We start from the raw sequence: 27,967 nt of genomic DNA, 5'->3' as shown, positions 1-27,967 counted from the left end.
CTGCACCCCCCACCCCACCAACCTTTAACACACACCTCCAGATCCAGATGAATCATGTCAGTCAATGTCCTTCACTTCCTCTCAGCTCTGGAAAGAGGGAGGAGCCTCACACAGTCACACCGAGAAAAACCTTGAGCAGAGCTGTGGCCGCCTGCATGGGGCTCTGCTCCTCCTCCTCCTCTTCCTCCTCTTCCTCCTCTTCCTCTTCCTCTTCCTCTTCCTCCTTCTCCCGTCAGCAGCCTTTTCCCATCTCTGCTCCTTTCTGAGGAGGAGGAACGCCATCTCTCTCCAACAAGCCGGGCGACCTGCAGCCAACCGATTCAGACAATTTAAACAGCACTTCTCATATAAACACATGTAACACAAAGTGCTTCAATCAATTAAAACCTTAAATATTGTGCTTGCATTTAGAATCAGTGAATCTAAAAAGAGAAACCAAATAATTAAACAGTCTAAAATATAAACAAAAGGACAAATAAATAAATGAAATTCACTTGAAAGCCAGATTAGAAAGGTCAGTCTTCAGTTTGTGTTTAAAGGACTCAAGTGCGATTTCACCGCGTCACTTCTTCAAAATGGCGAACTGTGGATCACCTGAGGTGGAGGAAAACATCTCATGACAAAATGTGTACGAAGAGAATGGCCAGGCCGATGTTGAGCAGGATCACCATGCAGATCAGGATGGTGTTCGGGCCCTGGAAGAACAAAGAGAACTTCAGAGAATGGTTGTTGTTGTCATTACTGCAACAAATCAGAAAGCTAAGAATCAGATTGTGGATCAGATCATAATGAAAGAACCAGGGGCGGATCTAGTTTTCTTTCTAAATTGGGGGCAACAAAGGGGCCTCAATTTACACGTGGGCTCTGAAGGATGCGGCCCCTGAACTGAGCCTGAACTTTGAGCTAAATGCCAATATCAACAAACAATATTAATATTTATTTTGACCCGCTGGTGGTGCTCTAAGTAAAAGATCATAAAAGTCATTAGGGTTCATCCTCTGGGGACCGAGAACATCAGAACCAAATATCATGACAACTTCCTGAAATAATCTAACACTGGATGTGTATTTACCTCCAGCTCCAGAGACTCGTCACACTGGCTGGACACAATGGGCTTCAGTCGATTTTCCACTTTGGGATCCACCTTCGGAGCCGGTTTAGCAACGGCGGCTTCCACCTGTTTTGGTAGTGCTTTAGGTTCAGGAGTGGGGGCGGGTTTAGGGGAAGGAGCTGGGCTGGGTTGCCTTTTCGGTACCGGAGCTGGGCTGGGTTGGCGTATCGATACCGGAGCTGGGTTGGGTTGCCGATTTGGTACCGGAGCTGGGCTGGGTTGCCGATTTGGTACCGGAGCTGGGCTGGGTTGGCGTATCGGTACCGGAGCTGGGCTGGGTTGGCGTATCGGTACCGGAGCTGGGCTGGGTTGGCGTATCGGTACCGGAGCTGGGCTGGGTTGGCGTATCGGTACCGGAGCTGGGCTGGGTTGGCGTATCGGTACCGGCTTTGTCTCTGCTTTGCTGGACGGCCTGTTCACCTCCCTGGACTCCACCTTGTCCTCAGAGACGGAGGGCGCTGGCTCCGGGACGGATGGGGCTCTCTCAGGTTGGATCTCTGCAGGTTTGGGCTCGGGGGGGACAGCTTTGGGCGCCCTGGCAGAGGGGGGGCGCGGAGCTTCTTCTTCATCATCATCATGGTGGGAGATGTGGCTGTTCCTTACTGGGGCCACGGGAGACGCGTCCGGAGCTTTCGACTCTGACTCAAACTTCTGCAGGGGCTTGATCTCCAGGTCGGAGCCCTGCTCGTTCTTGCTGCTCTGACGGCTGGGGGTCCGAGAGGGTCCGCGGCTGCTGGGCCCCCCCCCTCCTTCAGGGGCAGCTGGAGCAGGGTTTGAAGGGGTGGTGGGGCGACTACTGGACCGGCTGTTGGCTTTACTGCTTCCTTTGCTGCCACCACCTTTACTGTTTCTGTCTTCGTTCCAGCTTCCTGGACGGAGGAGTTTAGGGTCTTCCTTGCTGATGATGCCCGGGCTGGGGGAGGGCGTGCGGCCATGAGAAGAGCCAGGCCTGAGGCTGTCCAGTTCATTCATGAGGGGGCTCTCGGGCGGGGTCGGCGGGGGCTCCTCCTCAGACAACAGCGGCTCATGCATGACAATGTCTGTGTTCTCGCTGCCCTCCACCACCTCCTGGAACATCCTCTTCTTCAGATACTCAGGACCTGCGTGAGACCGGTGATGTCACCACGTTAGTTTATTCTCAACCATTATTTAAAAAAATCACTTTCACCTCTAGTTCTAGTCTAAGAAACAAGATGAGAACAAAAACAAACACTTTACCTGAGTTAATGAGAAGTACATTTACTCAGAGGCTATACTCCAGTAGATATGTATTTTACTCTCCATTTTGTATTACTTTGTATTTTAAATCCTCAAGTTGAAATTGTGAACTTTTTACTTGACGACATTTATTGGACATTTCAGTACATACAACAGTGTGAGTGTTCATGGCAGAGAGAGAACGCAGCAGATATTAAAATGCATCAAGCCTTCCCTACACAGACGCAGCTGTATCTATATATATATCACGGTTTATTTTCTGAATTGTGAGGCTGCACCAGTGACACTAAACCAGATGGTGCAGATACTGACACTTGATGTGTGCCTGTGTTTGCTTTCTCCTTGGTAAGAGATCTCTCACAGAGCAGTACACAGCAGAACATCATCCATTTGTAGTATAAGTCACAGTTCCTGCAGGAAGCCACTTCCCTGGATGTGTCTGATGCCTCTACGCTCCGCTGGGGGGGGGGGGGAGAAAGCAGGAGGGAAATGCAAGAGGCTCCAAAATGGCTGCTCCTGCTCTTGTGTGTCACCAGAGTCGCAATGAAACTGATATGATCCCTTCTGCCCAATAAGACGTTCCTTTTTTAGACATTCAAATGCGACTAATCTTGTCGTTAGCCTCGGCCGAAGGTTCTACAGGCACAACCTGGAGGGATGTACAGGGACAGAAATATAAAATCTATGGCCCTCGGGGGGGTGCAGCATGTACACAAAGGGGCAAAGATTAAAGAAACTAATGTGTGAGGGAGAACTGCTTTGTGTGCTACTGGCAGGAACACGCACAACTGAAACTGATCCTGTGAGGTGCAACTGTCCACGAGGATGGTAAAAACTTAAGTTTCAATAACGCCAGAGTGCAAATGGCAAAGCAGCAAACACCAAACTATTTATATCCACAAATATAAGATGAAGGTGAGGATTTCTCCCTGGATTCATGTCACATCAGACAGGAATTTGTTAAATGTAATTATGAACATACTATTATAAGAAAATGTATAGAACAGGAAGAGCTGTATTATCTGTTTTCATGGAGGTAGCGTTAATATTTTTTCGCATTCCATCCATTTTGCGGAACCCCTCACGTATAATTGAGGTTTCCACTGACCTGGTTGGTAGAAGGAGGGGGAGAGCTCCTTGGCGACCACCCGGGCGATGCTGGACTCGCTGTTGGACGCCTGAGACGACTGTTCCGCTCCGTCCGACTTGGCCTTGGCGTGGGTCGTCCTGCAGGGGGCGACAGAAGCAACGCAATTCACAATTCATTGCAAGAATCAGCGGCAACGGATTCCTGCATGAAAATAGCATTTGTGTAAGTATCTTGCTCTGTACATAGTTTCATGTACGCAGGTGGTTAACTCACCTGCCACTGGATCATATTAAACAAACCTGTGCAGCTTCAGTCCACATCATTCTTTCCAGACTCATATGAGGTCACAGTGACCTTGACCCAATTTGACCTCTGACCACTTTTTAACCAATTTCGAAAGGATTCTCTGAGGCTTTCTTCATATAACACGTTCCTGAAGGGCTTTGTGATGTCACAGCTTTGTGAGGTCACAGCGACCTTGACCATTGACCTTCAAAATCAAATCAGGTCGTCCTCGAGTCTCACGTTGAAACCAAATTTGAGGAAATTCCTGCAATGTGTCCGTGAGGTTCTTGTTTTCCAGATGTAAATGAGTTTGTGAAATCAAAATGAATTTCTGAGTTCTGAACATTTGATCTAAAGAACAAAGTGAAGCATTAGAGGGAAACTAGAGGGATCAACCACGTCAGCAGGGATCATCCTCTGGGGACCATGAGTTTCGACAACCTGGAGATCCATCCCATAGTCGTTGGGATATTTCAGTCTGGACCAAAGTGGTCGACCCGTTGATTGAGAAGCTGGCAGCTGGGCGGCTGCTGTAATTTCTCCCACATTAACTGGGAGAATTACTGATTGTGATTACTCTGAGGATACTTGTCATACTGTAACTTTACCCTGAGCTGGAAATAGTCTCCCAGTCCACTTGAAAAACTCAGCGGGGAAGTTTCTTCCCACTGGAACAATTAGAGACTCCTGGAGTTTCCTGTGTGATCGATGAGCTCCACCTGTCCTCACACAGTCTGCCCCCCCCTCTTCCACGAACATCCTCACAACCTCACACGTTAAAACTGAAACACGCAGCTGCTGCTTAGCAACAAGCTCTTTGAGGAAACTTCCAAGATACAGTGTTCAAGTTATTACACATTTATCCTCATGGGAGAGAGCATCCCCATTGATATTGATCACTCCTTAGATTCTCACCTTGACTTTAACTATTACAACGAAAGCAATTTTTGTACCAAAAGTAGAGTTTTAAAATGAAGTTGTGACCTTGGTTGACTGTCCCAAGGAGGAGAAATGAGGAATATCACTTGTTCCCACAAAAAAATCATTGAATACATGTTTTTCAAAGATGGTTTCTGTCAGTTCAGGTCGTTCTTATCACACTGATGTTTGTTCTTATATTTATTATTTTATGACAAGTTCATAAGACCCTGGTTATCGTCACTTTAAGATTTCTGCAGTCCCTTTGTTCTCTGTGATGTTTTACCAGAGGAAGTGGGAGCTACACAGGCTCCCCCATCCACTGCAGAATTAATTTTAAGACTTGATTAGTCACCTCCGAATCAACACAGGAGCCGTCTCCGCTTTGTCTTTCAGCACTTTGAACCTGTCACTCTGAAATCAGAGAATCCGATGTTCATGATCCAGGTTTAAAAGAAATCATGCTTTTATGGTTTTAGCTCCGACACTGTGGAACAATCAGATCAGCAGGTCAAAAACTCGTCTGACGTTTTCATTGTTTTTAATTTCTTTAAATGCTTTAAAATGTTTTTATTTGATTGTTTTATTTGTTTTGTTTTATCACCTTATTGATCGGGCTTTTCTATGATGTGCTAACTTTGCATGTATACTTTATTTGTGAAGCACCTTGTAGCTCTGTAACTGTTTTGAAAGGCAACAAATATTATTATAATTATTATTGTGGGAAGTATAACAAGGAAGAATAACTGTCACGGTAAAAAATTCAACCAATACATTTTCCGTCCCTTTACATTGTATAACTGCTGCAGCCGGTGTCCGTCCTCCAGAGGGTCTCTGCAACCAAACATGACATTTGACACTGTGACCTAAATACCCCTTGTGCTTTTAGGGTCGCCTGCTGGAGATGCCTGTTGCACACGAGCTGCAGAAAGAGACTCGGTCCCGTCTGCACCACCCACAGCTTGTCTGAGATCACAGAATAATCTGTAGCATAAATCTTTATGTAGCAATAAAATCCTTTCTTCTCGCATGTCCTTCTGTTCTGCTGGTTTGTCACCATCTGTTCCTCGTCACGCTGCAGTTGTCCTGGAGCCGCTGATGGCAAGAGATATTCTGTCATTCTGGCATGTGCCACTGGATCTGTGTGGAAGGTCCTGTTCCAACGTGCAGTGTGTGTGTGTGTGTGTGTGTGTGTGTGTGTGTGTGTGTGTGTGTGTGTGTGAAGGACAGAGGGAGAGTGACAGAGTGAATTGGTCCCTAATAAAAGACGAATAAATCACTTCACGATTACTACATGTCAGGAGTTGTCAGCTATTCCCAAAAAGTTGTCAACTTGTCGATTAATCTCTGGGAGGCGGAGTCTTTCCCACCAATGTCAATGTGCGTGAGAGAGAGAGGATGTCAGCAGGTCTGTGATTGGACGTTTAGAGAGTTCTCTGATTGTCGTCTGCCTTCTTTGTTGGAGCTTCTCATCGCTCACTCTGCTGCAGACAGCATGACGAGCTCCAGGCATGCACAGCGCTGGTATTGATGTTGTACATGTTGTATCTGAGATGCTAAATCAGCTAAAAAGTAGTTACACACCAGTGATTTTAGTCGAGCATCTGAATCTGGTCGTTTCTTTCCAGCTCCTGCTGCAGGTCAGCAGCCACACTGCAGTGTTGAGCTGCTGTCAGACATGCACTGAACTCCAGATAATCTCCTGACATTATCCTGAGGGACTGTTTGTTAGAACACAAAGGTCCGAGTGCGACGCTCTGGAATTTCTCAGGACTTTCACCAACCAGTCCCCAAGAAAATACATCGACTAATGTCCAAATGAGCCCATGAAAAACTAAAAGTATCTCAGGAGGAAAACATTTTTTATGTGAACAAAAATGCAAAAATCGTGCGGACACTCTCCGGTAACACGGCTTTGAAATCACGCATGACAACTACGACATGTCGCCTGCTTGTCAACAACAGCAGCGCCCCCTACTGCATACGTGCTGTAGGTACCACGGCCACAGCTTTAACACCTGTCCTGAATCCCCAAATGAACAACTTGACTTCAGCGATCCCACGTGTGAAGTGGTTCTGTTGCTCGGGGAAAACCCTTTTAGCTGCTAAGTGCAACATTGTCAGGAGGTCACACAAGGACTAGCGTCAGAGATCTCATCTAATTACCCACCGGCTATTTTCTCCTCAGTGACTTTATTACTCATTAAACAAGTAACTTATAAAAACAGGCGGCATAGTCGCACGCTGAGGTCAGACCTGAACCGTGTTGACAAATGTTACGGGCGACACAAAACACTGGAATCAGCAGAACAGTGTGTAATCCAAGCTGCACAACTAAAGCTAGGTGTGGTACATATATACACTAACCCTTTATACCCAGGCACTTGCTTATGAGCTGTGTCATATTTATATCCGCGGAACCATTTGACACCACTGCTGACACAAGGTGGTCTCAGACCTGTGATCTCCAACTGTCAAGAAGAGGAGCTGCAGTTTCCAGTCGCCGACACAAACTGTCTACAGGCAGTCTACACTGCAGAGTTGTGTTGTTGAGGCAGAGTTGTGCGACTGTGGGGCGAGTTTTGGATTCGCCTCAACTGGACAAATGTGAGGGAAACAATAGAAGAGCCAGTGTGAGTTAGTGTAAGCACACAGTCTGTGTGTGTGTGTCTGTGACCAGGCAGGAAAGAGGGAGGCGGGGGGGATAATCAGCTGTTGCATTCCCCTGTGATTGTGATACAGCAGGAGTGTGCGTGTCCATATTTAGTCAGGGCTCCTCTGTGACCGCAGGGCCCCTGTGTGTGCGTCATTTACACCCCGGCCTGCCTCACAGGTCCTCCTCCAGACCAGCGGCTGCCGGCCCGACGCAACACAACAATGTCCACCGAGCGTCCCGGTGCAGACGTGTGTCTCTCTGCACCGGGACCAGAGGCCGGGTCCGGCTTCCCAGGCCGTGCACAGGTGGTATTTTTAACCGTCCGCGCCTTCGCCAGAGGATCATAGAGCGAAGGAGTCGCTGCCAGGAACAGATGTGTCATGTCTCCACTGCTTATATAACACGGGACTTTAGTTTAATATTCACGTTACACTGCGGAGTAGATTTCATCATGGAAAAACGTGAGAAGTATTCAGATCCAGTACTTCAGGGAATGTACAAATATAGCTGCTTCCAGACATGCACTGAACTCCGGATAATCTCCAGAGTTTCTCCTGAGTTCCATTCAGCTGAATGTCTGACGTGAGAATCCTCCGCAGGATTCATCACGAGCAAGATAACCACGTTTCCAACACGCGACAAACGCAAATAAGCGAAAAACGAAATGAAAACAAATATCTCAGGATCACAAGTGGAGCCACACGTGTCAATGTGCTGTAAACAAAAAACAAGTGATCTCCGCAGCAGAATGAAAACGTCACGTCCTGGTTCTGTCTGCTGCACCCCCCCCCCTCTCCTGCAGATAACTGGTTGCCTACGTGTAGAACACAAACTGTGGAGAAGGTCCAGACCCAGTTCTGTGCACATGCTCCGGAGTTCACCTCTGAAAACGACTCACGAGAATGTAAAAATACTACAAGTAGAAGACCGTCGTTCAAACTCCCACTTGAAGAATCACAAGTTATAGTTCTCTCTCTGCAGAAAGCGACTCCAGGCCGTTGTGTTACCTACTTTACTTATAGTTTGGTAGTTTAGTTCAGAGGTCAGGCCGCGCTGAACGATCATAAAAAAGGGAATTCAGAAGTTTTTCTGAGGTAACCTCTGCATTTTCTGTGATATTCTGGTTCATAATTTCATCAACACACCAAGTGTTTGCTTCCATTCTGCTGGTGCAGGCGCCTGAAGATGAGCTGTGAGCGTGAAGCACTGACACGATGCACACTGGCCCATTACTGCTTATCCTCCCAGCACAATATTTAGATTTGGATCTGCTGGGACCGGGGTCTGCGCTCCGTCAGAACACGTCTGTAAACACAGAGCTTATTTCAGGTGCTGAAGCGACTGTGGACAAAAACACTGCGTCCATGTACGGTCACAGACAAACTCAAGTTCACGTGTGTATTTTTCTTTTGTGTCATTTGTATTTTTGTGTCTGGATTGATTTGTCTTCGGGGGTTGTTCTTATCGCTAGTGAGGTTTTGTCTTACAGTGTCTCATGTGCTCCCAGTTCAGGAATAGAGGATAATTATATATATATATATTATATCCAATATAGAGACTCCTGATGATGGGCTCTGGGTGTCCAGCGTCTGATAGGAAATTCCTTTGGTCACTTTAGCCTGTGTGCTCATTATTTCTTATCTATAATAACAATATATAAGAATATACGTATAGGTCAGTGGGCGGCTCAGAATAAATGAAGGGTCTGGTTTTATTTTTTGTCTCGTTTACTTTCTCTGTTCACGGAACTTAGAAACACTTTGAAATCTCATCTCCAAATTTTTGTCTTTTTGAAAAGCTTAAAGAAAGTTTGATTTGATTTTAAGAGCTTTATCTTTTATAATTGCCCTTTAATCAACTGCTTTGTCTGGTTTAAAAAAACAACATCCCTATAGATTCCATCTCTGATTGTGTTTGGAAAAAGAAGCACAATTTGAGAAGCTGGTTAACATGATATTTCTCATTTGTTTCCTGGGACTCTTCTCACCTGGAAGCAGCGATCTCGGCCTTCTGCTTGCCGATGGCCGCCGCCCTCTGAGCTCCCTCCACCGCTCGCTCCACCTTCTGCTTGATCTTGGTTCCCTTCAGCTGGATCACCCTCTTCTTCATGGCTTTCACCAGCATGTTGTTCATGTACTTGCCCTCCTCCTTCCCTCCCTCTGCGAAGGTGGTGCTCCCGTAGCCGTGTCTCTGGTTGTTCATCCACTCGCCCTCGTACTTCAGCCCGCTCGACCTCTCGCTTATTCCGTATCCCGAGCGCTTGTCGTTCTTCCACTCGCCCATGTAGACCTCCGTGGTGGTGGCGTCGATGTCGGCCTCCACGGGGGGGAAGTCCTCGGCCCCGGCCAGGCTGTCGTCCCCGATGCTGATGGTGGAGTTGGTGTCGCTGGCGTTGGAGCTCAGAGCGGATTCTGTCCTCAGGAAGCTGAGCTTGCTCTTCTGGCTGGAGAGCGAGGTGCTGGAGTCGGACTTCCTCAGCTTCCCGAGCAGAGACCCCCTGCGGAACAGACCCTTCTTCTTGGGTTTCATGGCCTCGGGGTCCACCTGGAGCGTGAGGGCGAAGCCGCCGCGGGACGGTCCCAGGTGGGTGGGGCTGGCGACCTGCGTCTCCTCCCCGGAGGCGTTGGTGGTGGTGATGAGCGGGATGTCTTGTTGCAGGACGGTGCCGTTGCTGTGCTCGCTGCGCAGGGAGGTCAGAGACGTACGAAGGGGGGAGCGGACGACCGCCGCCATGCCGTAGGGAACGCTCTGACGAACGCCATAACCGTGCCGCATCCCACCGGTGAACTGACCCTGGAAAGTTCCTGCAAACGTCAGAGAACAGAGAGCTTTTATTATTTAGAATTCAAATAGAACTTTGGCACTGAACTGGTTTGAATCCAACTGAAAGCACAGGGATTATTCACTCATATGGGATTCCTCAAGGCTCTATACTGGGGCCTCTTCTGTTCAGCATGCTCTCACTTCCACAGATAATGGAAAACAACTAAATATGCTACCACAGTTTTGAAGAATGACACAAAAATGTACATGACCAGGAAACTGTAATCCATTACAAGCATTTACCAAATCAAAGATTATATAAATCAGGCTTTTTTTTGGTTCAACAGACTAATTGTTTTAGGAGGCAGAGAAGTTGAATCTGTTCAGTTAAAAACCACAACCAGACATCTTGTGTAGCCATAGACTCAAACCGTCTTAAGTCATCTTATTACCACCTTAAGAACATATCGAGGTTTAAAGGACGTATTTCTCAGCAGGATTTGTTTAATCTTGTCCGTGCATGGTGTGTTCACAGGTCTCTCTAAAGAATTGATCAAGAAAGTGGATCACATCTCTCCGGTTCTGAGATCTTTACACTCATACTCTTGGTTTCTAAAGCTCAGAATGGTTTAGGGCCCAAATCTATTTCTGATCTGCTGCCACGTTATGTTCCCGACCCCTCAGGTCGTCGGGAACAGGTCGGTCTTCTGACCCCAGAGTCAAAACCAAACATGGAGAAGCAGCGTTCAGTTTCTACGCTCCACACATGAGAACTGATACTTTCAGCGTCATCATCTCGTCAAAATGAGTCCAATACTTTCTAACCTAGAATCTCAACTTTTGCGTCCAGCGTTAATTAGCATGGTGGTTGCCTGAGCCTGTCTCGTGTCCCCGTGTTAACTTGTTGACACTATGGAGAGAAAATACTTCCCTCTATATAAAACTGCTCAAACGTTTATTCGTGCCGAAGTGTCGTGCGGGAATCTGTGGTGTGAAAAGTCTCCGTCAGTCAAGCGCTCGCTGACATGTCATGTCTGGGTTTTGGGCTCATGCTAAAATTGACATGCGTGTGGATTAAAGTGAACGCGAGGCCTCAGCCTGTGAGGCCAGGAGGGCAGGAGGGCTTCTGGGCTATTATTACATCCTGACATCTGGTGCTATCACCCCCCCGCACCACCACCACCACCGCAGAGTCCAGCCCAGTGGGCTTCAGGCTGATGAGTCAGCTGGCAACGAGGGAAACGACCGCTAACCCGAACCATCGATGTTATACATGTCCGACGTTGTTCATTCAACCAACACGTTAACTTTCAGGAACTTGGGAAAGTTCAGGAAACACCGGAAACTTCCAGAGAGATCAAAGGACGGAAACAAGGAACTTGAGATAAGAAGGAATAAAAAACTTACGATGGTTAGTGGTGGAAAAGAATCGAGTAATTTCAGTTAATTCCAGGACAATGTTAATATTGAGTAATATAGTCCATACATCAATATGATATTATCTAAATTTTAATGCATTTATTTAAAAACTAAAGTTACTTTGCAGATTTGGGTTATAAATTAAATCGAGTTTATAGATTTTTACAGATTAAAATGAGAAATAAAGTAGTTAACGGCAGCTTTACTTACATTAATATGACAGGGTTGTGTTAAAATATTTAAGTATAGCTACAGATTTGAACACAACCCTGTCATGTAGTGTCACTTATTGGAATTATTATATTATCATATGATCGAATAAGATATATTATAACATAACACAAAGAAGTGGCATTCTGCTTTAGTTCACTTTATTATTTCCTTTTCAAACTTTTGCAAGAAAACCCCCATAGTATATTTCATATGTAAATAAACGATCTGAGTTGTTCCACCTCTGTTACTGATGGAACACTTTCACCAAATGGAAATGTTCCTGCTGGTTTGGGTTTCCAGAGCAGCTCGTGACTGACAGCAGCAGAGTGATATTTCCTTCTGGTTACACCGACGTTATGAACCCTGAGGATCATCTTCGCTCGTTTGTTTTCATGTCGTCTGCAATGAACTTAGTTCTCTGAACCATAATGGACGACACAGATTAGCTTAATGTGTAAAGTTAAGTAATAAAGACGTGAAATGTAAAGTATTTCAGTTCTGGACTCAAGTGCAATTTCAAGGTGCATGAATTTTACATGGGACTTTTACTTTATTACATTACAACAGGAGAAAAGTAGTTGTTTCTCCACCAAGTTAATTTTATAAATTCAGATTTATAATTCAAAATATAACCAGCAGTGGTGAAAGCACCAGGGGGGGGGGCACTGACCCAGGTGAAATCTGATTGGCCCCTGAAGTCCCCCGGTCCTCTCAGAAGAAAATAAACGATTCACTTATATGAATAATAAATAAGCTTTAAGCACAATATGCTTGAACTTGGAACAATTTTCAAAGTATATTTAAAGATGTGAGGTTCTGCTCAAAGCTAACGAGCTAACGAGGAATGTGTCTTCTGACTGAATCAGGTTTCATGCAGGGAACATGTATTTAGCTCTTCTGTGTAAACCGTGATTTAGAAAACTCCTGGGTCTTTTACTTTATTACATTACAGCAGGAGAAAAGTAGTTGTTTCTCCACCAAGGTAATTTTATAAATTCAGATTTATAATTCAATATATAACCAGCAGTGGTTAAAGCACCAGCTGAAATCTGATTGGCCCCTGAAGTCCCCCTGTCCTCTCAGAAGAAAATAAACGATTCACTTATACGAACAATAAATAAGTAATAATAATAATTTTTTAAAGAACACAATGTGCTTGAACGTGGAACAATTTTCAAAGTATATTTAAAGATGTGAGGTTTTGCTCAAAGCTAACGAGCTAACAAGGAATGTGTCTTCTGACTGAATCAGGTTTCATGCAGGGAACATGTTATTAGCTCTTCTGTGTAAACCGTGGCCCCTGATTTAGAAAACTCCTGGTTCCACCAAAGCAGTGAGAATGAAACATAATGATAATAAATAATAATAAATGAACACGTCTGTATTTATGTGGCTCCTTTTAAAACACACCAACAAGGTGCGTTACAGGTTAAACATATAAATAAAGTTGGCTATTTATAGATTAAACTTCCAGATGAATCCATAAATACTCACTTTGCATACTTCAAGTTTATATTTAAGTGAAATGTCAAATGCATGACTTTGACTTGCTGGGTTTCTACAAAGTTTGACTTTAGGGTCAAAGATCAACTCGCTGCTTCTCCTCCTGTGGCTCTTACCTCCGTCAGCATAGGTTTCTGTCCCGTATCCATCCTGAAGTCCGTTATTCCACGTCCCCTCATACTTGGCTCCGCTGCCCACACTGAGCCGGACGCCATATCTCCCCTTGAAGCCATGAGTCCATTCCCCTTTGTAAATCCAGTGTCCCTTGGATTCCACTCCCAGCCCATGACGCTTCCCCTGCGACCAGTAGCCCTCGTAGGTGTTCCCGCTGGGCCAGGTGTAGACCCCCACCACCTCGAAGCCGTAGTTCCAGGAGCCGGAGAACTCGCCCTGGCCCTTGGGTCCGGTGCAGATGCCGTGGCCGTGGGCCTTCCCCCCCTCCCAGCCGCCGCAGTAAGCTCCACCGTCGTCGAACTCGAAGCGACCCCCGCTCATGCCTCAGGTCAGAAGGAGAAGCTGTGTTAGCTGGATGAAGGCTGGAGCTCCGGCACGTCACCTCCACCTGACATCCACACCCGGCCCGGAGGTGTCCTCAGGGCTCGGTCGGTCCCGGTGTCTTCCTCTGGACTGGGCTTGTGTCCATGAAGGACAGGCACTCTATGTTGATCCAGATTCCTCCAGCGTTGGATTCTTCATGAACAATCACACACACACTTAGTTTCTAGAATAAATGAATCATCTGGAGCTAATTACTTGTTGTTCCTGTGTGAGTCTGGATGAGGAGCCGCAGATCTTACATGGCCACAGAGACACAGCCCCTCTCTCTCCCCCTGTCCTGTCCCTGCTGCCAGCAGCTATCTCCTGACAGTCGCTGCTGTTGGAAATATTTCAGCAGACCTAACAAGGCTAACCCTCCCCCCCACACACCCCCCCTCACCAAACACACACACACACACACACACACACATACACTTCCAAAAATACAACCCAATCCTGGACTCTGCTGCTGTAAGGAACCCTGCCAGAGGAGTCTTGCCACTTGGGGACTGGAGACTCTGCTCTCTTTGCTCTGCACACACAGAACTACACTCGTTCTCAACAGTGTTTGAGTGGAAAGAGAAACCAGAAGTTAAATAATGTTCCTCTCATGTTCCTCTGTGGCTCGGCTGCAAGGTTCTCCACAGAACTTATGGAACAGGAGGATGTTTTTACAATCCTCCAAAAAGATAGAAGTAAAACTACAGCTTCTGTGTCTGTGGTTGATGTTTTTACAGTTTAATTGTTTTATTATAACAGTTTATTCAGCTCTTTATATTAATATCTCATACTGGATGGCACAGGTTCTCAATAGCTTCTGATTAAAGGACTTGCTACAACCAATCAATCAATCAATCAATCAATCAATCAATCAATCAATCAATCAATCAATCAATCAATCAATCAATCAATTTATATCTACCTTTCTGCTAGAAGATCCACTCGCTGTCGATTAAAATAAATTGCAACCAAACTCTTGAACTTTACAAGAAGTTGAGATGAAATATGTTAATGTGGCAGCTCGTTAGTCCCTCTGCTGGACAATCCTAGGAACTGCATCAAAGCTATTTCACCTCCCACTTCCTTTAGAATCGGCCAGGCTAGAAAACAATAATCATAATTATGACAATAAATGTAAAACTATTATTAAAACCCTTTTTTTCCTACTGGCTTCCAGTTAAGATTTTAGGTTATTTTAATTACTTACAAAGCTTTTAACAGTTCCAGATTCTCGATCAAAGACCAGAGGGACAGAGCTTGAGGAACTCTGAGGCTGTGGAGTATGAGAGGATCAGTTTCTTCCTTTGAATCAAAGCTTAACATGTACTTTTACTATAATGTATTTCCTGATTTGACCTATTCTAGTTATTACTAGTGATTCTAGTTTTTATTGATTTAATGGAGGATCATGCTTTACTTTTAGGGGTTTAATTTTTTACTTTATTCTTTTATGATTGTGCTTTGTTATTTATTTTTCATGTGTTTTTACTTGTGAATTTTATTTGTGAAACACTTTGTAGCTTTGTTTTGAGAAACTCTATATAAATAAAAAACGTATTACTATTAATGTTGTAATAGGTTTGACAATATTTAAGTAGGTATTCAGGCTGTTTTTGTTCATAAGAGGATAAATATATATTATTTAATGTTATATTAATGACCTGTTTTACGTCTTGTGCTACAATTGACTATTTTAAATCTAATTTAGAAACCTTCCTTTTTAATTTAACTCATATATCAGCCGGATTCTGTCTCTCTAATGATCTTATTGCAGTTTTTATTTTATCTTTTTATGCGTACATCTGTTATTTCTTACCCATGTTTTCCAAAATGTTGTTTTCCAGCTTCTATATAAATAAATCTCACTTGTGAAGAACATTTAGCTGCTGCTGTTCCTTCAGTTATTTTTATCTGGTAGTTTAGTGGTTCCCATCATAAGGGTCAAGGGTCAAGGCCTCTGAAGGGTCAGAGGTTGTGAGATGACTGCAGGTGTGGATGAAGCACGAGAAACCGTTGTCATAACAACAGTCATTTTGAAACCTCCGCATGGAGTTGATGCTAAATGAGCTCAGGTGACATCAGGTTAATCTTCTTTGCTTTTTATTACTTGACCTTTTTTTAAATTGAGCCTCTGTTATTTAAATGAAACCATTTAAGAGGTTTAGAGGTTTAGAGGTTGAACTCATAATAAAGATGATTAAATTAGTGAAGTCAGGTTTGCTGCTGCTCGGCTGAAGAAGCTTTCTGAACTGAACAGGGGCCAATCACAGCGAAGCTTGGGCCAGTCCCCCCCTTGCCCCCCCCCCCTTGGATCCGCACCTGTCTACTGTCCACACTGAAATTACACAAACAAATATTTTATTTATATCCTGTTTTATTTGTTTGTATTTTATTTTCTTTGATTTAACTTTCACCTTTTTTGTTTTATTTTATCGTACAGTAGATATCCCTTAGTCTGTGCTTAGCTTTATTTGATTGTTCTAGGTTATTGTAGTTCATTGTAGTTTATTGTAGTTCATTGTAGTTTATTTTTGTTTATTGTAGTTCATTGTAGTTCATTGTAGTTTATTGTGGTTTATTGTAGTTCATTGTAGTTTATTGTGGTTTATTGTAGTTTATTGTAGTTTATTGTAGTTTATTGTGGTTTATTGTAGTTCACTGTAGTTTATTGTAGTTTACAGTGACCTGTGCTGCAGCTCGATGACCTTCTGTCAAAGCTCAAGTCGGTGACGTGTCGTCACGTGATTGGTTCAGCAGCTGCTCGAATTAATAAACGAATTTTATTTTGTATTTTCTCCTTTTAAAAAAAAAAACAAACCCCAATCTGGTTTCAGCACCGGAGCTGTCCGCGTGAGGAGAGGATGCTGAGCGAGAGCTGCTGAAAGCCCCCCCACCCTCTCTCCCTCCTCTCTTTCTCTCTCTCTCTCTCCCTCCTCTACTCTCTCTCTCCCCCCTCCCTTCTCCCTCATCCCTCACTCTCTCTCACTCTCGCTCCCCCTCCTCTTCTCTCTCTCCTCTCCCTCTACTCTCTCTCTCCCCTTCTCTTTCTCTCTCCCCTCCCACCTCCCTCCCTCTCTCTCTCTCTCCCTGCCTCGCTCCTCTCCTCCTCCACACGCACAAAACGCTCTGTCATGGCGTCTTCCAACCATGTTACCCCCACCAACTGTAGCTGGTGGCCCATCTCTGCCATGGACGAGGACGGGAAGATCACGGACGGGGAGGAGAGCGAGGAGCCGACGGCAGAGCCCCCCCCCTTCAGTAAAGACAGGCTGGTTCTCTACCACTGGACGCAGTCGTTCGCCTCCCAGAAGGTAATAAAACACAGGAGGATGAAAATGGAGGAGGCGTCTCTTTGCATGTGCAGCTCCGTGCTTGTTTCCACCGTCATGTCCGAACCCTGTTGTTTTCGTGAATGTGTGCATGTGTGAATGTGTGCATGTGTGTGCATGTGTGTGCATGTGTGTGCATGTGTGTGCATGTGTGTGCATGTTTCCTCCTGCACCGGAGTCTGAATGTGATCCTGCAGCTGCAGCAGCATCGAGGCTCGTTTCCTCGACACAAAACCTGGATTTCTGTCCGGTTCAGCAGCGCATTAATAATCCGCCTCTGTCTCCGGGACCCGGGGACGCTGTTGTCCTCGGTGTCCTGTCCCTGCTGCCCGAGCTGCTCTCAGCCTGGCTGCTCTGACACATGACATCCTAAATAATTCATTCAAGATGATGTGCAAAACAAACCAAAGGCCACCTTCCCCCCATCTGCAGCAGAGCCACCTGGTTAGACACGAACCTATATGTGCATCTCCTGTAAAATAACATGCAGCACAACACTGAGCGTTTAAAACTCTTCATCCTGAAGCAGCTTCATCACAGAGACCTTGTGTTTGAAGAGGACAAACCTCAGGTCACTGCTTTGCTAGTTAGTGGCAGTGAAAGCTACGTCTCCTGTGGCTGTGTGAGTTACAAAGACTCTGCATGATGTGTTTTGAGAAAAGGGCTCAACTGGGGCCCCTCACACCAGGAGACCCCCCCCAAATCCAATAGAAAGAGAGTAGGGTCCCTTGGTGTGAGGTCCTTCGTTCCACAGACCTTAACCCTGCTTCTTTTACTGTTAATTTAAGTCTTTTACACGGAATTACTGGGTAAACTACGAAAAGCACAAACAGAGACGTGTTTATCAGGTGTTACATGTAGAGCTTCGTCTTCAGTCTTTTGTTAAATCGTTTAATTTAGATTTTAAAATACAAGTTTCCTGTTTTGTTTCACTGTAAATTCACATTATATCTGTTTCATCCGCGGCTCAGTTCTCAGACGTGGGGTCTTTATGATCTGAGGTTCACGGCCGTGGAAAGTAAAAGTATTATGAATTTTTCTCTTTACTTTCCTGAAGCTGTGAACACTTGAACGACTCAGATTAGCACGAAGCAGTAAACTGGACCCGAGGGCTTTAGAAGTCAGGAGATCTCTGTCTCTGATACTTTGAGATTGACCGTTTATTTTGAAAAGTGTCACTTCCTGTTTTCCTCTCTCACCTCCACGTGTGACTTATGTGCAAACACTGGTTAAACTCTTATGTTTTGATTTCTGTGAGTCAAATAACTGAGTCCACGACAAAAAAAATAACATAAATATTCAGTAAAATAAATTTGAATTTCATTATCTGTCCAAAAGGAAGAGGAAGAAGCAACTCTCTTAAAAAAAGACGATTGGTCTCTTTATCTCACATTTTAAAGACCAGTGAATGAATCAGTTAATCAAACCGAGTAGAGAGCTCACATCTCACAGACTCAACAGAACCACATTTGAATTTCAATCTGCACCAAATTACACACATTCATAAATATCAGATTTCTTTCATCAAGATCCAGGAAATATTCTCTAAGAGATCAAGGAACAAGTTAAAGAGATTACTGGATCTGCATTAAACTTTAATAAGTTCTTCTCTGACCCACATTCTTCCACATTCTTTCACGCTCATCCTTGTTGTAGTTTTTGCATAATCCTGTAAACATTCAGATAAACGCAGATGAAAACATAACGTCTCTAACTTGAGGGAATAACATTTAACTGAAACTCTAATCAGCTTCACTCTGTTTGCTGCTCAAACTCAAAGAGCCAGTGGCCCAGTGCATCATGGGACACAGGGTTGTGCCCATTACCCGGCATGTGTTTACGTATTTTTGAATATAGGACTAGATGTTGAATATCAACACAATTTAAGTTATGAACTACCAGCGGATGTTAGCAGGTGTTAGCGGACGTTAGGGACATAACCTCAGTTCTGCACCTTAGCGTTGTCAAGTTTTTCAGGCCGAACTTGTGTTCACGCTGAGGCTAACGGTGAATCTGAAGTGAAGGAGTTTTTTTAAAGCTCCTTATCCTCGTCTGTCGACCAACAACCTCCAGTTCAAGCTACGTCTCACGCTGCTACGTCAGTCATGAGTCTTGATTAGCGACTCACAGTCGGAGCCGCCGTCACTCAGCAGAAGATTCAGACGTCACCACCGCCACGATCCTGTGAACAGACCATTGGGCAACAATACACACGGATCCTAGCATGATTTGCTTTGTGTGTATTTGTACAATAGTGTGTGTGACATTTGTTGTCATGCAAGCTGAAGCGTGCTTTAAACGGCGTTTCGGGCGGGGGTGGATTTCAGGAGATTAAGAGGCCGAGCACTAGTTGGTCCACTGCACCAGAACCCTGCTGCATATTTTGGGACTTGATATATTTCACAAACGCTCGGGATGTGATTGGTCAAAATCTGTCTGCAGCACCTTGAAAGATCCGTGTTATATTTAGTCAGTTGTTTCGTGACTTGCAGAAAACACCTGTTCCTCCTCTGAACAGAGACGCTTGTAATGTCAGTGCTCCTGGCAGCGAGACACTGAGCGATGCAGACGAACGAGGTTCATCACGTCACCGCTGCGTCTCGGTGGAGACACGTTGGTCATCAGATGGTCGGGGGATTATTTACACGTCTTTGTTTGCCTCAGCAAGTTCAGGAGGAAACAGGGAAGCGATGGTATCGAACTTCTGCTGCACAGCACCTCCTCCCTCTCCTCCGTGTTTACATAATGCTGCTGGAGCTCTCATGGCCTGAAGTGGGACATACTATACTACATATTCATTTAGCTCACAGCAGAGGGACAGATGGCACATGTAGAGGCTCCAGAGCGATGCAGCACTGGCAGCGTGGAGGCCTGCGGAGATCTACACCTTCAGTGAGCCGCCTGTGAGAGAGAAGATCTGTCGTGATGCCGCAAAGTGAGAGGAATCATCTTCATGTTGTTTTCAATGTTCAAGCTGAGCCGACAAGCAGCGGAGGAAGAGGCACTTTAGTAAATGTACCAAAACAACACTGCATATAAGCAGCATTGGAGATTGTTGTAACCTCTGTGTTTTATATACAGTAAAACTAGAGTCATATAAACCAGTGGTTCACAAACTAGGGATCTGTCCTGTGATTGTTCTTTATGGTCTTTTCTGTTGTGGCACATTTTGTTTTAGCACATTGGGGAAAAACACTAGTAAGTGGACTTTGATTATTGTGTAAAACTCTAATTCATCGGTCGACAGTGAATCTATTTCATTAGTGGACGACTAAGATTTATTTATTTAAAGCGATATCAACGTCCAAATCAAACGCAGAACCCTGAACTAGAGAATCAGTTGTTGTTGCCTCGTCGTCGGTCTCTCACGTATCCGTGTCCGAGATAAGATAAGATACGACTTCATCGATCCACACGAACACTACAGCAGCAGGCAGGTCGCCATGAGGCAGACCAGAGGATAGAACTAGAAGAAGGCAAGAGAATAGAAATAAACAACAAATGCATCATATATCCTTCCACCGTAGAAGTGGTTTGTATAGAAATGTTATAAAGTAAAGAGGACGATTGCACGAGCGAGTAAACAACTGGAGATATCCTGGTGTGCCGAGGACACTCATGTGCAAAATGATAGTAAGTCATATAAGTAGAGTGACACGAGGAAAACCAGGTCAGTATTTAAATATTTCATTCCCGATGGTGTCTGACGGCAGTGGGAACGAAGGAGACGTCCCTCTCCGTGTCCACGCTGTCGTAGAAAGTCCTTCATGGCGTCCTGCTGGCTCTGAGGACGTCTGTCTCCTCAGCAGACGAAGACGACTCCTCAGGACTGTTTCTGTGTTGGTGGACCAGTCCAGTTTGTTCTTGATGAGAACACCACTGACAGTACTTGTATATTCTAGTGTCTTTCCCCTGTTAGTAGTATTTTAGGTAGTTATACTCTTGAGGGTAAGGAACAGAGGTTGTTGCACCTTGTTAAGATCTATGAGACACATTGTGATTATGGGCTGTACAGATAATATGTGGTTTGATATTTCAGTCTCATAGTAACGTGCCGATCTGGGTGAAGTCACTGGACAGTCGGAGTGTTTCTGTGAGGCAGCTGAACTCCCTCTGCATCACCACTGAGCAGTGACTAATATCATTACATAACAAACAGGGACTGTGTTGTTGCTGAGATACTTTCACACAGAACTTATTTACAGTGGAACAACTTTAATGCTGATTTATTTTCTTCTGTGACGTCCATCGTCCTGCTGGAATCACTGAGCTACTAAATCATTCATTACACCACGTCGGGGCATTTTCAGCTAAACTCTCATTTCGCTGCTCGGCCTAAGCAGCCAAATGAGGAGCTGCACCCCCCCCCAGTGTCATCTCCTTTCATTAATCTTATTCCCATTAATAGCTCTCCACGGCCCTCGGCTTATCGTTTATCCAGCTAACGGATCCTGAGTATCCTCGTTTTAGCTCAAACTTTAACACGCTGTTAAAAAACAAACTCATTAGTTTGTGACCACACAAACAAGTCAGCTCAGCGTGTAACTTAATTTATACTCTGTGCAACTCAAACACGTTTTATTGAGTATCATGAGCCTCATCTTTTTATAATTCACTTCCTGTGCCATGTTTTTACAACAACAAAATCTCCCTCCGAAGGTTTTATGTGCCAAAATTTCTTGTGGGTGATAAAACACTTTTCTGTTACCTTTCCAATACTTTTCTTCACAATTTCTTCTCCGCCATGTGTAGTAGATTATTGTTTGAGTTTAATTTTTCAGTCCGAATCCTTCTGAGCCCGAGAGAAAAACGAACTAAGCTCGACTGGAGTTTGTTACTTAGTCCCTGACACATGTTTATTGCTTGTTATACAAGTGTAAAAAAATCTGCCCCACAAAACATATTGCACAGGAATGCAAAGGGATCATCCTGCTGTGACCCTTCGCCTTTGCAAATGATTTCAAACACACATTTTTTGGAGTGTAAACAAACCTTTCTGTGGTTTTGTCAGTTTTACTTTCTTCTCAGTTTGATTTCCTGCTTGTAAACATCTCATCTCTCCCGCTCATCAGATCCCGTCACTGCTGCAACAGGCTGATGAGAGCATCTGTCCTCCCGAGGAACAGAGGAGCTAAACGTGTGCTTCTTCCGGTTGCAGGTTCGTCTGGTCATCGGGGAGAAGGGCCTGGTGTGTGAGGAGCGGGACGTGTCCATGCCGCTGCAGGAGCACAAGGAGCCGTGGTTCATGAGGCTGAACCTGGGAGAGGAGGTGCCCGTCTTCCTCCACGGAGACACCATCATCAGCGACTACAACCAGATCATAGATTACCTGGAGAAGACCTTTGTGGGAGGTACGGTTTCAGGATGGGGTTTGAGACGCTGCGTCTGTTTGTCTCCTCACTTGAGAACGTGATGATTTAAACACAGAGACTCAAAGCAAAGAAAGATTAAAGCGACACAGTGGGTTAGGGCGTCCTAGTGGAAATCTTATTGTTCTTTTATAGTTGTGTAGATAGGCAGGTTGGGCATTGTATTAAGGGTTCATGTCTCCTTAAGGGGTAAAATGGTAAAAAATATTATTGCCAGAATGGAAAAGAAAGCAAACAGTGAGTTTATTTATTGTCGATGAACTGAGAGTCAAACCAGGACTTTCTTTCTGGACTCGGGTCCTTGAGGGATTCAGGTCCTGGTGCGGTCGTGATTGTTTAGAGTCAGCGTGTGAAGACGTGGGCAGCGAAGACAACTGGAAGCTTCAAGTCAGCGTGTTGCTCTCGTGCTGCGGGTGTCAGAGTCTCTGCACCGACCTCACCACCACATATTCCACTGATCAGATTAGACTAAATTGGAAATGATCCCTTGGGTGAAATTTGTGGCAAAACGAGACAGAGAGAGTGAGGGAGAGAGAGAGTTCACCGAGCGAACACGTGTTTGCTACTAAGAAGTAGAACATAGAGGAAGTGATCATTGTGAGTCTCTCATGGAGTCCTGTGTGTTTCATGGAGACCTGTGTGTTTCATGGAGTCCTGTGTGTTTCATGGAGTCCTGTGTGTTTCCCTGTGGGTGTTGTGTGCTTCAGTTACACCACACGAGGAACTGTAGTGTTGCATAACGTCCTGGGAGCCTCACATCAGTAACGGCCCGAGAGAAGCTGCACGATATCGGAGATTTCCCTCCTCTCAGGTTAGTTAGTGTTCAGTCGTTCGAAGCAGCGAAGCCTGAACGAGTCGGAGAAGATGTGGTTCACCGCTCGCTGGGTAATAAACGCCTGGAAGGCCGAGATCGTCCCTGGTGTCGGACGTCCTCTTCTCATTCGGACACATTTCAGCTCAGTGATACTGAGCCGAGCGCAGGGAATTGTCCTGGAAAATAAAACCACTCAGTATTTCCCAGAGTGCACTGTGATAGAGTTTAGTTTGTTTGTACGTCTGAAGGTTAAAAACACGTTTCAGTTCCTGGTGCTTTCAGCCTGGAGTTGATCAGAGGGACGAGTCTCACAGACGAGCTTCTCCCTCCTGCATGGACGTCCCTGCTGAATCTGACATTGTGAGCTGCAGCCTGGAAACTGCAGACGCCTCAGAAAAGACTCTCACAGCAGCACAGAGCCGGGTGGAGCCGATTCAGATCCTGAGAGGAAGCCAGAGATCAAACCGTCTGGGTTTCTCTCACACCTTGAACTGAAGGTGCAGCCCGACACTGGCCCAGGTTGATCTGCCGATGGGTTCGACCTTTATCTGCTGATGTGACACTTCCAGCGCGGTGCTGCAGCGGCCGAGCTACCGGACCACGGCCTGCTTGGCATGCACAGGTCAGCAGGGCGGCCGCTGGACGATGACTCAGCTTTCCGGAGCCATCGATCGCTTATTGAAGATGAATCTTTTTAAAATTCTCCTGATGAAATGAGACAGTTTCTCAACTCGTGCATGAGCAGAATACCGTCTCAAAGAAATGAAACATTCAAATTAGATTTGGATTGCAGGTCTGTGTCTTGTGTTTTAGTGGAAAGTAGAGCAGCTCTGCAACTGGAGGTAAACTTCTCATTTATTTTCTCAACTGATGTTTCAGAAAATCTGAATTTACTCCTGGAACCAGGCCGAGCAGCGACGAGATGAATCAAGACCTCGAAACATTTAATTGTTGTTAATATTGTGTTGTAAAACGTTTGAGTCTTTCTTTATAGTATTAATTAAGGATAATAGCATTATAACCTCGTGACACTAAACCATCTGATCTTAGTCAACATGATGAACATTTCCATGGAAACAACGAGCTCCACCAATCTGAGGCGGAGCCACGACACCTGAGAATTGTGGGAAGTGTAGTTTTTCTCCTCGAGGTTGAGAATAAAACAGATTTATTTGAAAACTTATCTGATGTCATGTTGTCAAAGTTGTGGCTTCACAATCTCGTTGCTTGTGGTGATTCTACTTTGGAAGGTTAAATTATTATGGCTGATCATTAAAATCTCTGATGAGCTCTCATCCCTTCGTTGAGATTATATTCTCATTTGTGTTTGTCTGTTAGTTTGCAGGATTACACAAAAACTACTGAACCCGTGAACATGAAGTTCTGTGAGGTTGTGCAGCAGCGTTTCTGTTCTCGTGGACTTTACGTCAGAATAAATTCAGAGAAGCGTGTTTGTCTCCTGAAGGTTTAGTTTTAACTCTCTTCTGTGTGTTTTAAATGTCAGGCTTGTTTAAATGTTACAGAGAGCGAGCGCTGTCGTCTGTTACCAGGTTACCACGCCGGGCAGAGTTGTGTTATTTTGGGTTTGTGCAGCAGCCGAGTGGATGATGGTTGCTTGGAAACCTCAGGTGCTCTGAGATGTTAATGGAACTATGAAACCAGAGTTTTCTTCACTTTTCTTCGTCCTCTCTTCGGTTCTCCGAGCCACGTTAACATGTCTTCTCTCCTCGTGTCGCCCACAGAAGCGGTGGCGCCGCTGATCCCTGACGCTGAGTCGCCCGTGCACGAGCGCGTGCAGCAGTACCGCCAGCTGCTGGACGGCCTGCCCATGGACGCCTACACACACGGCTGCATCCTCCATCCAGAGCTCACCATCGACTCCATGATCCCAAAGTACGCCACCGAAGAAATACGTAGTAAGTGAAGCCGGCTCACCGACGACTGTTCACAGCGCCTGAGCAGAGGGGAGGTTACCCAGTTTATTAGGGACACCTGCAGCTGAAACAGATGTTGTAAAGTACAATACCTGAATAAATATAGTTATGTTGTTTCTCTATCACACACTCACACACACACACGCACTCACACCACTTCTATCGTGCATTGATCCAGCAAGATTTAATGCTTTTTATCCTTAACACAAAATATATAGACAACATGAGAAGTAGTGGCTCATGTAGCTTGTGCTAATTTAATTTTCTATTTTAAACCTTGATAGAAATAGATGTTGTTGCTTCGAATCCATTATTCTGAACAGCTACAGGCACTTGGGCTGAATCAGCCTCAAATTCAGAGACCAGCTCGTCTCTCGAAGCAGAAACAACAAATAAGCGTCATGTCTGCAGAGCCGCTCATCTTCCTCACAACTTTTCCCACATCACAGACTCACAAATCCATATTTTTATGTGCAAGATGACATGAGCTTGCTGTGTAATTTGACGCTGCTGCTCACTCATGAAAACCCTTGAGGCAGCACAGTGTAGTGACGCCAGGTTTGTACTGTACCTCCCCTCAGCAGATCTCAGGCCGACCCAGTAAAACCCTGATCAGCCTGTGTTCCATCTCTGATCTATGTGTATCTATCTGTATATCTATCTGTATCCATGTGTGTCTGTGTGTGTGTGTGTGTGTGTGACTTCAGGACACTTGACCAACGCTGCGACGGAGCTGATGAAGCTGGACCATGAGGAGCCTCAGCTCACAGAACCGTACCTGTCCAAGCAGAAAAAGCTCATGGTGAGTTATTGTGTGAACTTATAGGATTTCAACCATCTAATAATTCCACAGATCTCAGTCTGGGACTCTCACGTCTCCAGAACCGTTCATCTTTTCGGCTTCACACTTGTTTATGGTTCAGGAAGTGCTGTGTTGAACTTTGTGCGATTTGGACATGTGATACTTTTAATATTCATAAACTCTGAATGAACAGGAAGCAGAACAGAACTTTAATAAACGGCTCCACAAGGGGAACTTGACCAATATTTTAAATGGACAAAAAATAGTGAACAAAAGGATTTAGTGATAAAATTAATGTGAAATGGATTTCGTTTCCTATTTTAAGCGTTTTTAAAAGGGGCACAAACACATTTGAATTCAACAAATAACGTAGAAACCATAGTAAGTCCTTTAGGGATCTGCACCAAAGCACCTAACGGGTTCTTCCCTGAACGAGAACACTTCCTTCCACTGAGTTTCATGGTGATTCCTCCAGTAGGTTTTGTGTGTGACTAACAAACCAACAACATACTCTAACTTCTGATTTCACTGTTAAACGTCATTTCTTGTGATGATCAACAGGCGAAGATCTTGGACCACGACAACGTGAACTACCTGAAGAAAATCCTGGGGGAGTTAGCCATGGTTCTGGATCAAGTGGAGGCTGAGCTGGAGAAAAGGAAACTAGAGTATCAAGGTACATCTTCACCATTATTATCTTTTATGGCACCAAAACACATTGGTCACATTTCCAACTGTGCTCTCTGTCTCTCTCTCTCTCTCGTCCTCCTCCGCAGGTCAGAAATGTGAGTTGTGGCTTTGTGGACCTGATTTTACGCTAGCTGATATCTGCCTCGGAGCCTTGTTGCACAGGCTCAAGTTCTTGGGACTTTCTAAGAAATTCTGGGAGGACGGCAGCCGGCCCAACCTGCAGTCCTTTTTTATGCGTGTGCAGAAACGCTACGCTTTCCGGAAGGTCCTGGGCGACATCCACACGACCCTCCTGTCCGCGGTCCTACCCAACGCCTTTCGGATGGTAAAAAAGAAGCCGCCTTCCTTCTTCGGCGCCTCTTTTCTCATGGGCTCGCTGGGAGGGATGGGCTACTTTGCCTACTGGTTTTTAAAAAAGAAATACATGTAGTGAATGCCCTCTTGTTGTGTTAAATGTCTGTGTATTTGTGTGATGTTTCAACTTTTCTGTAACGTTTTATGACTGCAGGAAAACATAATGAATCTATATAGAGAACACTATTACTTACCTGGGCGAACAAAGAAATATTAAAACATTCCATGATAAGAAATTCTCGACAGCACATTTTCTGGTAATCAAGTTTAATTTGTGGAAACTCGCAGCTCTTCTCCTGCGAGTCCTGGTTGGACTTTGGTTGGAGGCAGATCCACTTTCACTTAACTTACCGTAGAATCCCAGAGGAAATGTTAAACACAGTCACACCGACCGGGGGAAAGTGACCTTCGCATGCCACCACTATAGTCACGACTCATACCTGCTGGCCACGCCTCCAACTGCCTGAGGCTCGACCAGTACAACCACAGGAAAACGTACGTGACGAGAAGAGCTGTTCCGACAGAATCTGCCCGACGACCCGAGGAGAGGACGGAGGATAACTGATCCGGAGTCGTTTGACATGTGGGGAGATTTGCTAATTTGCTTTGGTGATTAATTGGTGCGAAGAGACAACGGTGTACGTGTTGAAAACCCCACAGAGAATCAAAACTTTGTCATAGTGTCCAACTTCGGCTCTGTTGCTAGGCAACAGCCATAAGGGCGGGGTGACCAGTAGATGCAGGTCTCAGAAATTCGATCAAACCGTCTCATCGCAGACGAGCTCCTTCGTGGGACGCGTGTAGACCACGACCCAGGAAGGAGGCAGCACTGGAACTGAGAAACCGTTTACATTCCAACTACTTTCTCCCTGGAGTCAAACTTTTCTCCGCACAAAACATAGTCATACTTTTTTGTAGATGCAAATTTGGCAAATTTCCATCAAGATGCATCTGCATATAAG

At 45.1% G+C, this 27,967-nt stretch overlaps 2 protein-coding genes across 8 annotated transcripts; one reads left to right on the top strand and one right to left on the bottom strand.

Moving 5' to 3' along the window:
- Positions 1-614: 614 nt before the first annotated feature.
- jph2 (junctophilin 2) lies at positions 615-13,671 on the bottom strand. 4 transcript variants are annotated; one of them, XM_061075387.1, is made up of 7 exons: positions 13,293-13,671; positions 9,266-10,082; positions 3,438-3,556; positions 1,521-2,211; positions 1,073-1,265; positions 1,038-1,040; positions 615-695 (listed from the first exon to the last, which is right to left on the bottom strand). In XM_061075387.1, the coding sequence occupies exons 1-7, from the start codon at positions 13,669-13,671 to the stop codon at positions 615-617; spliced, it is 2,283 nt and encodes a 760-aa protein (XP_060931370.1). The 4 variants fall into 4 exon arrangements, with proteins under 4 accessions (XP_060931370.1, XP_060931367.1, XP_060931369.1 ...); XM_061075384.1 differs by lacking the exon at positions 1,038-1,040 and having other exon boundaries at positions 1,073-1,177; positions 1,406-2,211; XM_061075386.1 differs by lacking the exon at positions 1,038-1,040 and having other exon boundaries at positions 1,073-1,251; positions 1,495-2,211.
- A 3,173-nt stretch (positions 13,672-16,844) lies between these two features.
- Positions 16,845-27,081, top strand: gdap1l1 (ganglioside induced differentiation associated protein 1-like 1). Of its 4 annotated transcripts, none has more exons than XM_061074705.1 (6): positions 16,845-17,024; positions 22,201-22,393; positions 24,968-25,141; positions 25,867-25,961; positions 26,523-26,637; positions 26,738-27,081. In XM_061074705.1, the coding sequence occupies exons 1-6, from the start codon at positions 16,845-16,847 to the stop codon at positions 27,079-27,081; spliced, it is 1,101 nt and encodes a 366-aa protein (XP_060930688.1). The 4 variants fall into 4 exon arrangements, with proteins under 4 accessions (XP_060930688.1, XP_060930687.1, XP_060930689.1 ...); XM_061074704.1 differs by having other exon boundaries at positions 22,174-22,393; XM_061074706.1 differs by lacking the exon at positions 24,968-25,141.
- Positions 27,082-27,967: the final 886 nt, after the last annotated feature.

Source organism: Limanda limanda, chromosome 7 (genome assembly GCF_963576545.1).
Source record: "Limanda limanda chromosome 7, fLimLim1.1, whole genome shotgun sequence".
Classification (NCBI taxonomy): domain Eukaryota; kingdom Metazoa; phylum Chordata; class Actinopteri; order Pleuronectiformes; family Pleuronectidae; genus Limanda; species Limanda limanda.
The sequence above is the reverse complement of the archived record's forward strand: the minus strand, read 5'-3'. Positions and strand labels throughout refer to the sequence as shown.

Coding starts and splice junctions, on each gene's coding strand:
- jph2 (XM_061075384.1), bottom strand. CDS start 13,671: ATGAGCGGGGGTCGCTTCGAGTTCGACGACGGTGGAGCTTACTGCGGC. Junction 2,212..3,437: donor CCCCTCCTTCTACCAACCAG/GTCAGTGGAAAC, acceptor GGTCTCACGCAG/GTCCTGAGTATCTGAAGAAG. Junction 696..1,072: donor ACGAGTCTCTGGAGCTGGAG/GTAAATACACAT, acceptor TTGTTCTTCCAG/GGCCCGAACACCATCCTGAT.
- gdap1l1 (XM_061074704.1), top strand. CDS start 16,845: ATGGCGTCTTCCAACCATGTTACCCCCACCAACTGTAGCTGGTGGCCC. Junction 17,025..22,173: donor AGTCGTTCGCCTCCCAGAAG/GTAATAAAACAC, acceptor GGAACAGAGGAG/CTAAACGTGTGCTTCTTCCG. Junction 22,394..24,967: donor GGAGAAGACCTTTGTGGGAG/GTACGGTTTCAG, acceptor TGTCGCCCACAG/AAGCGGTGGCGCCGCTGATC.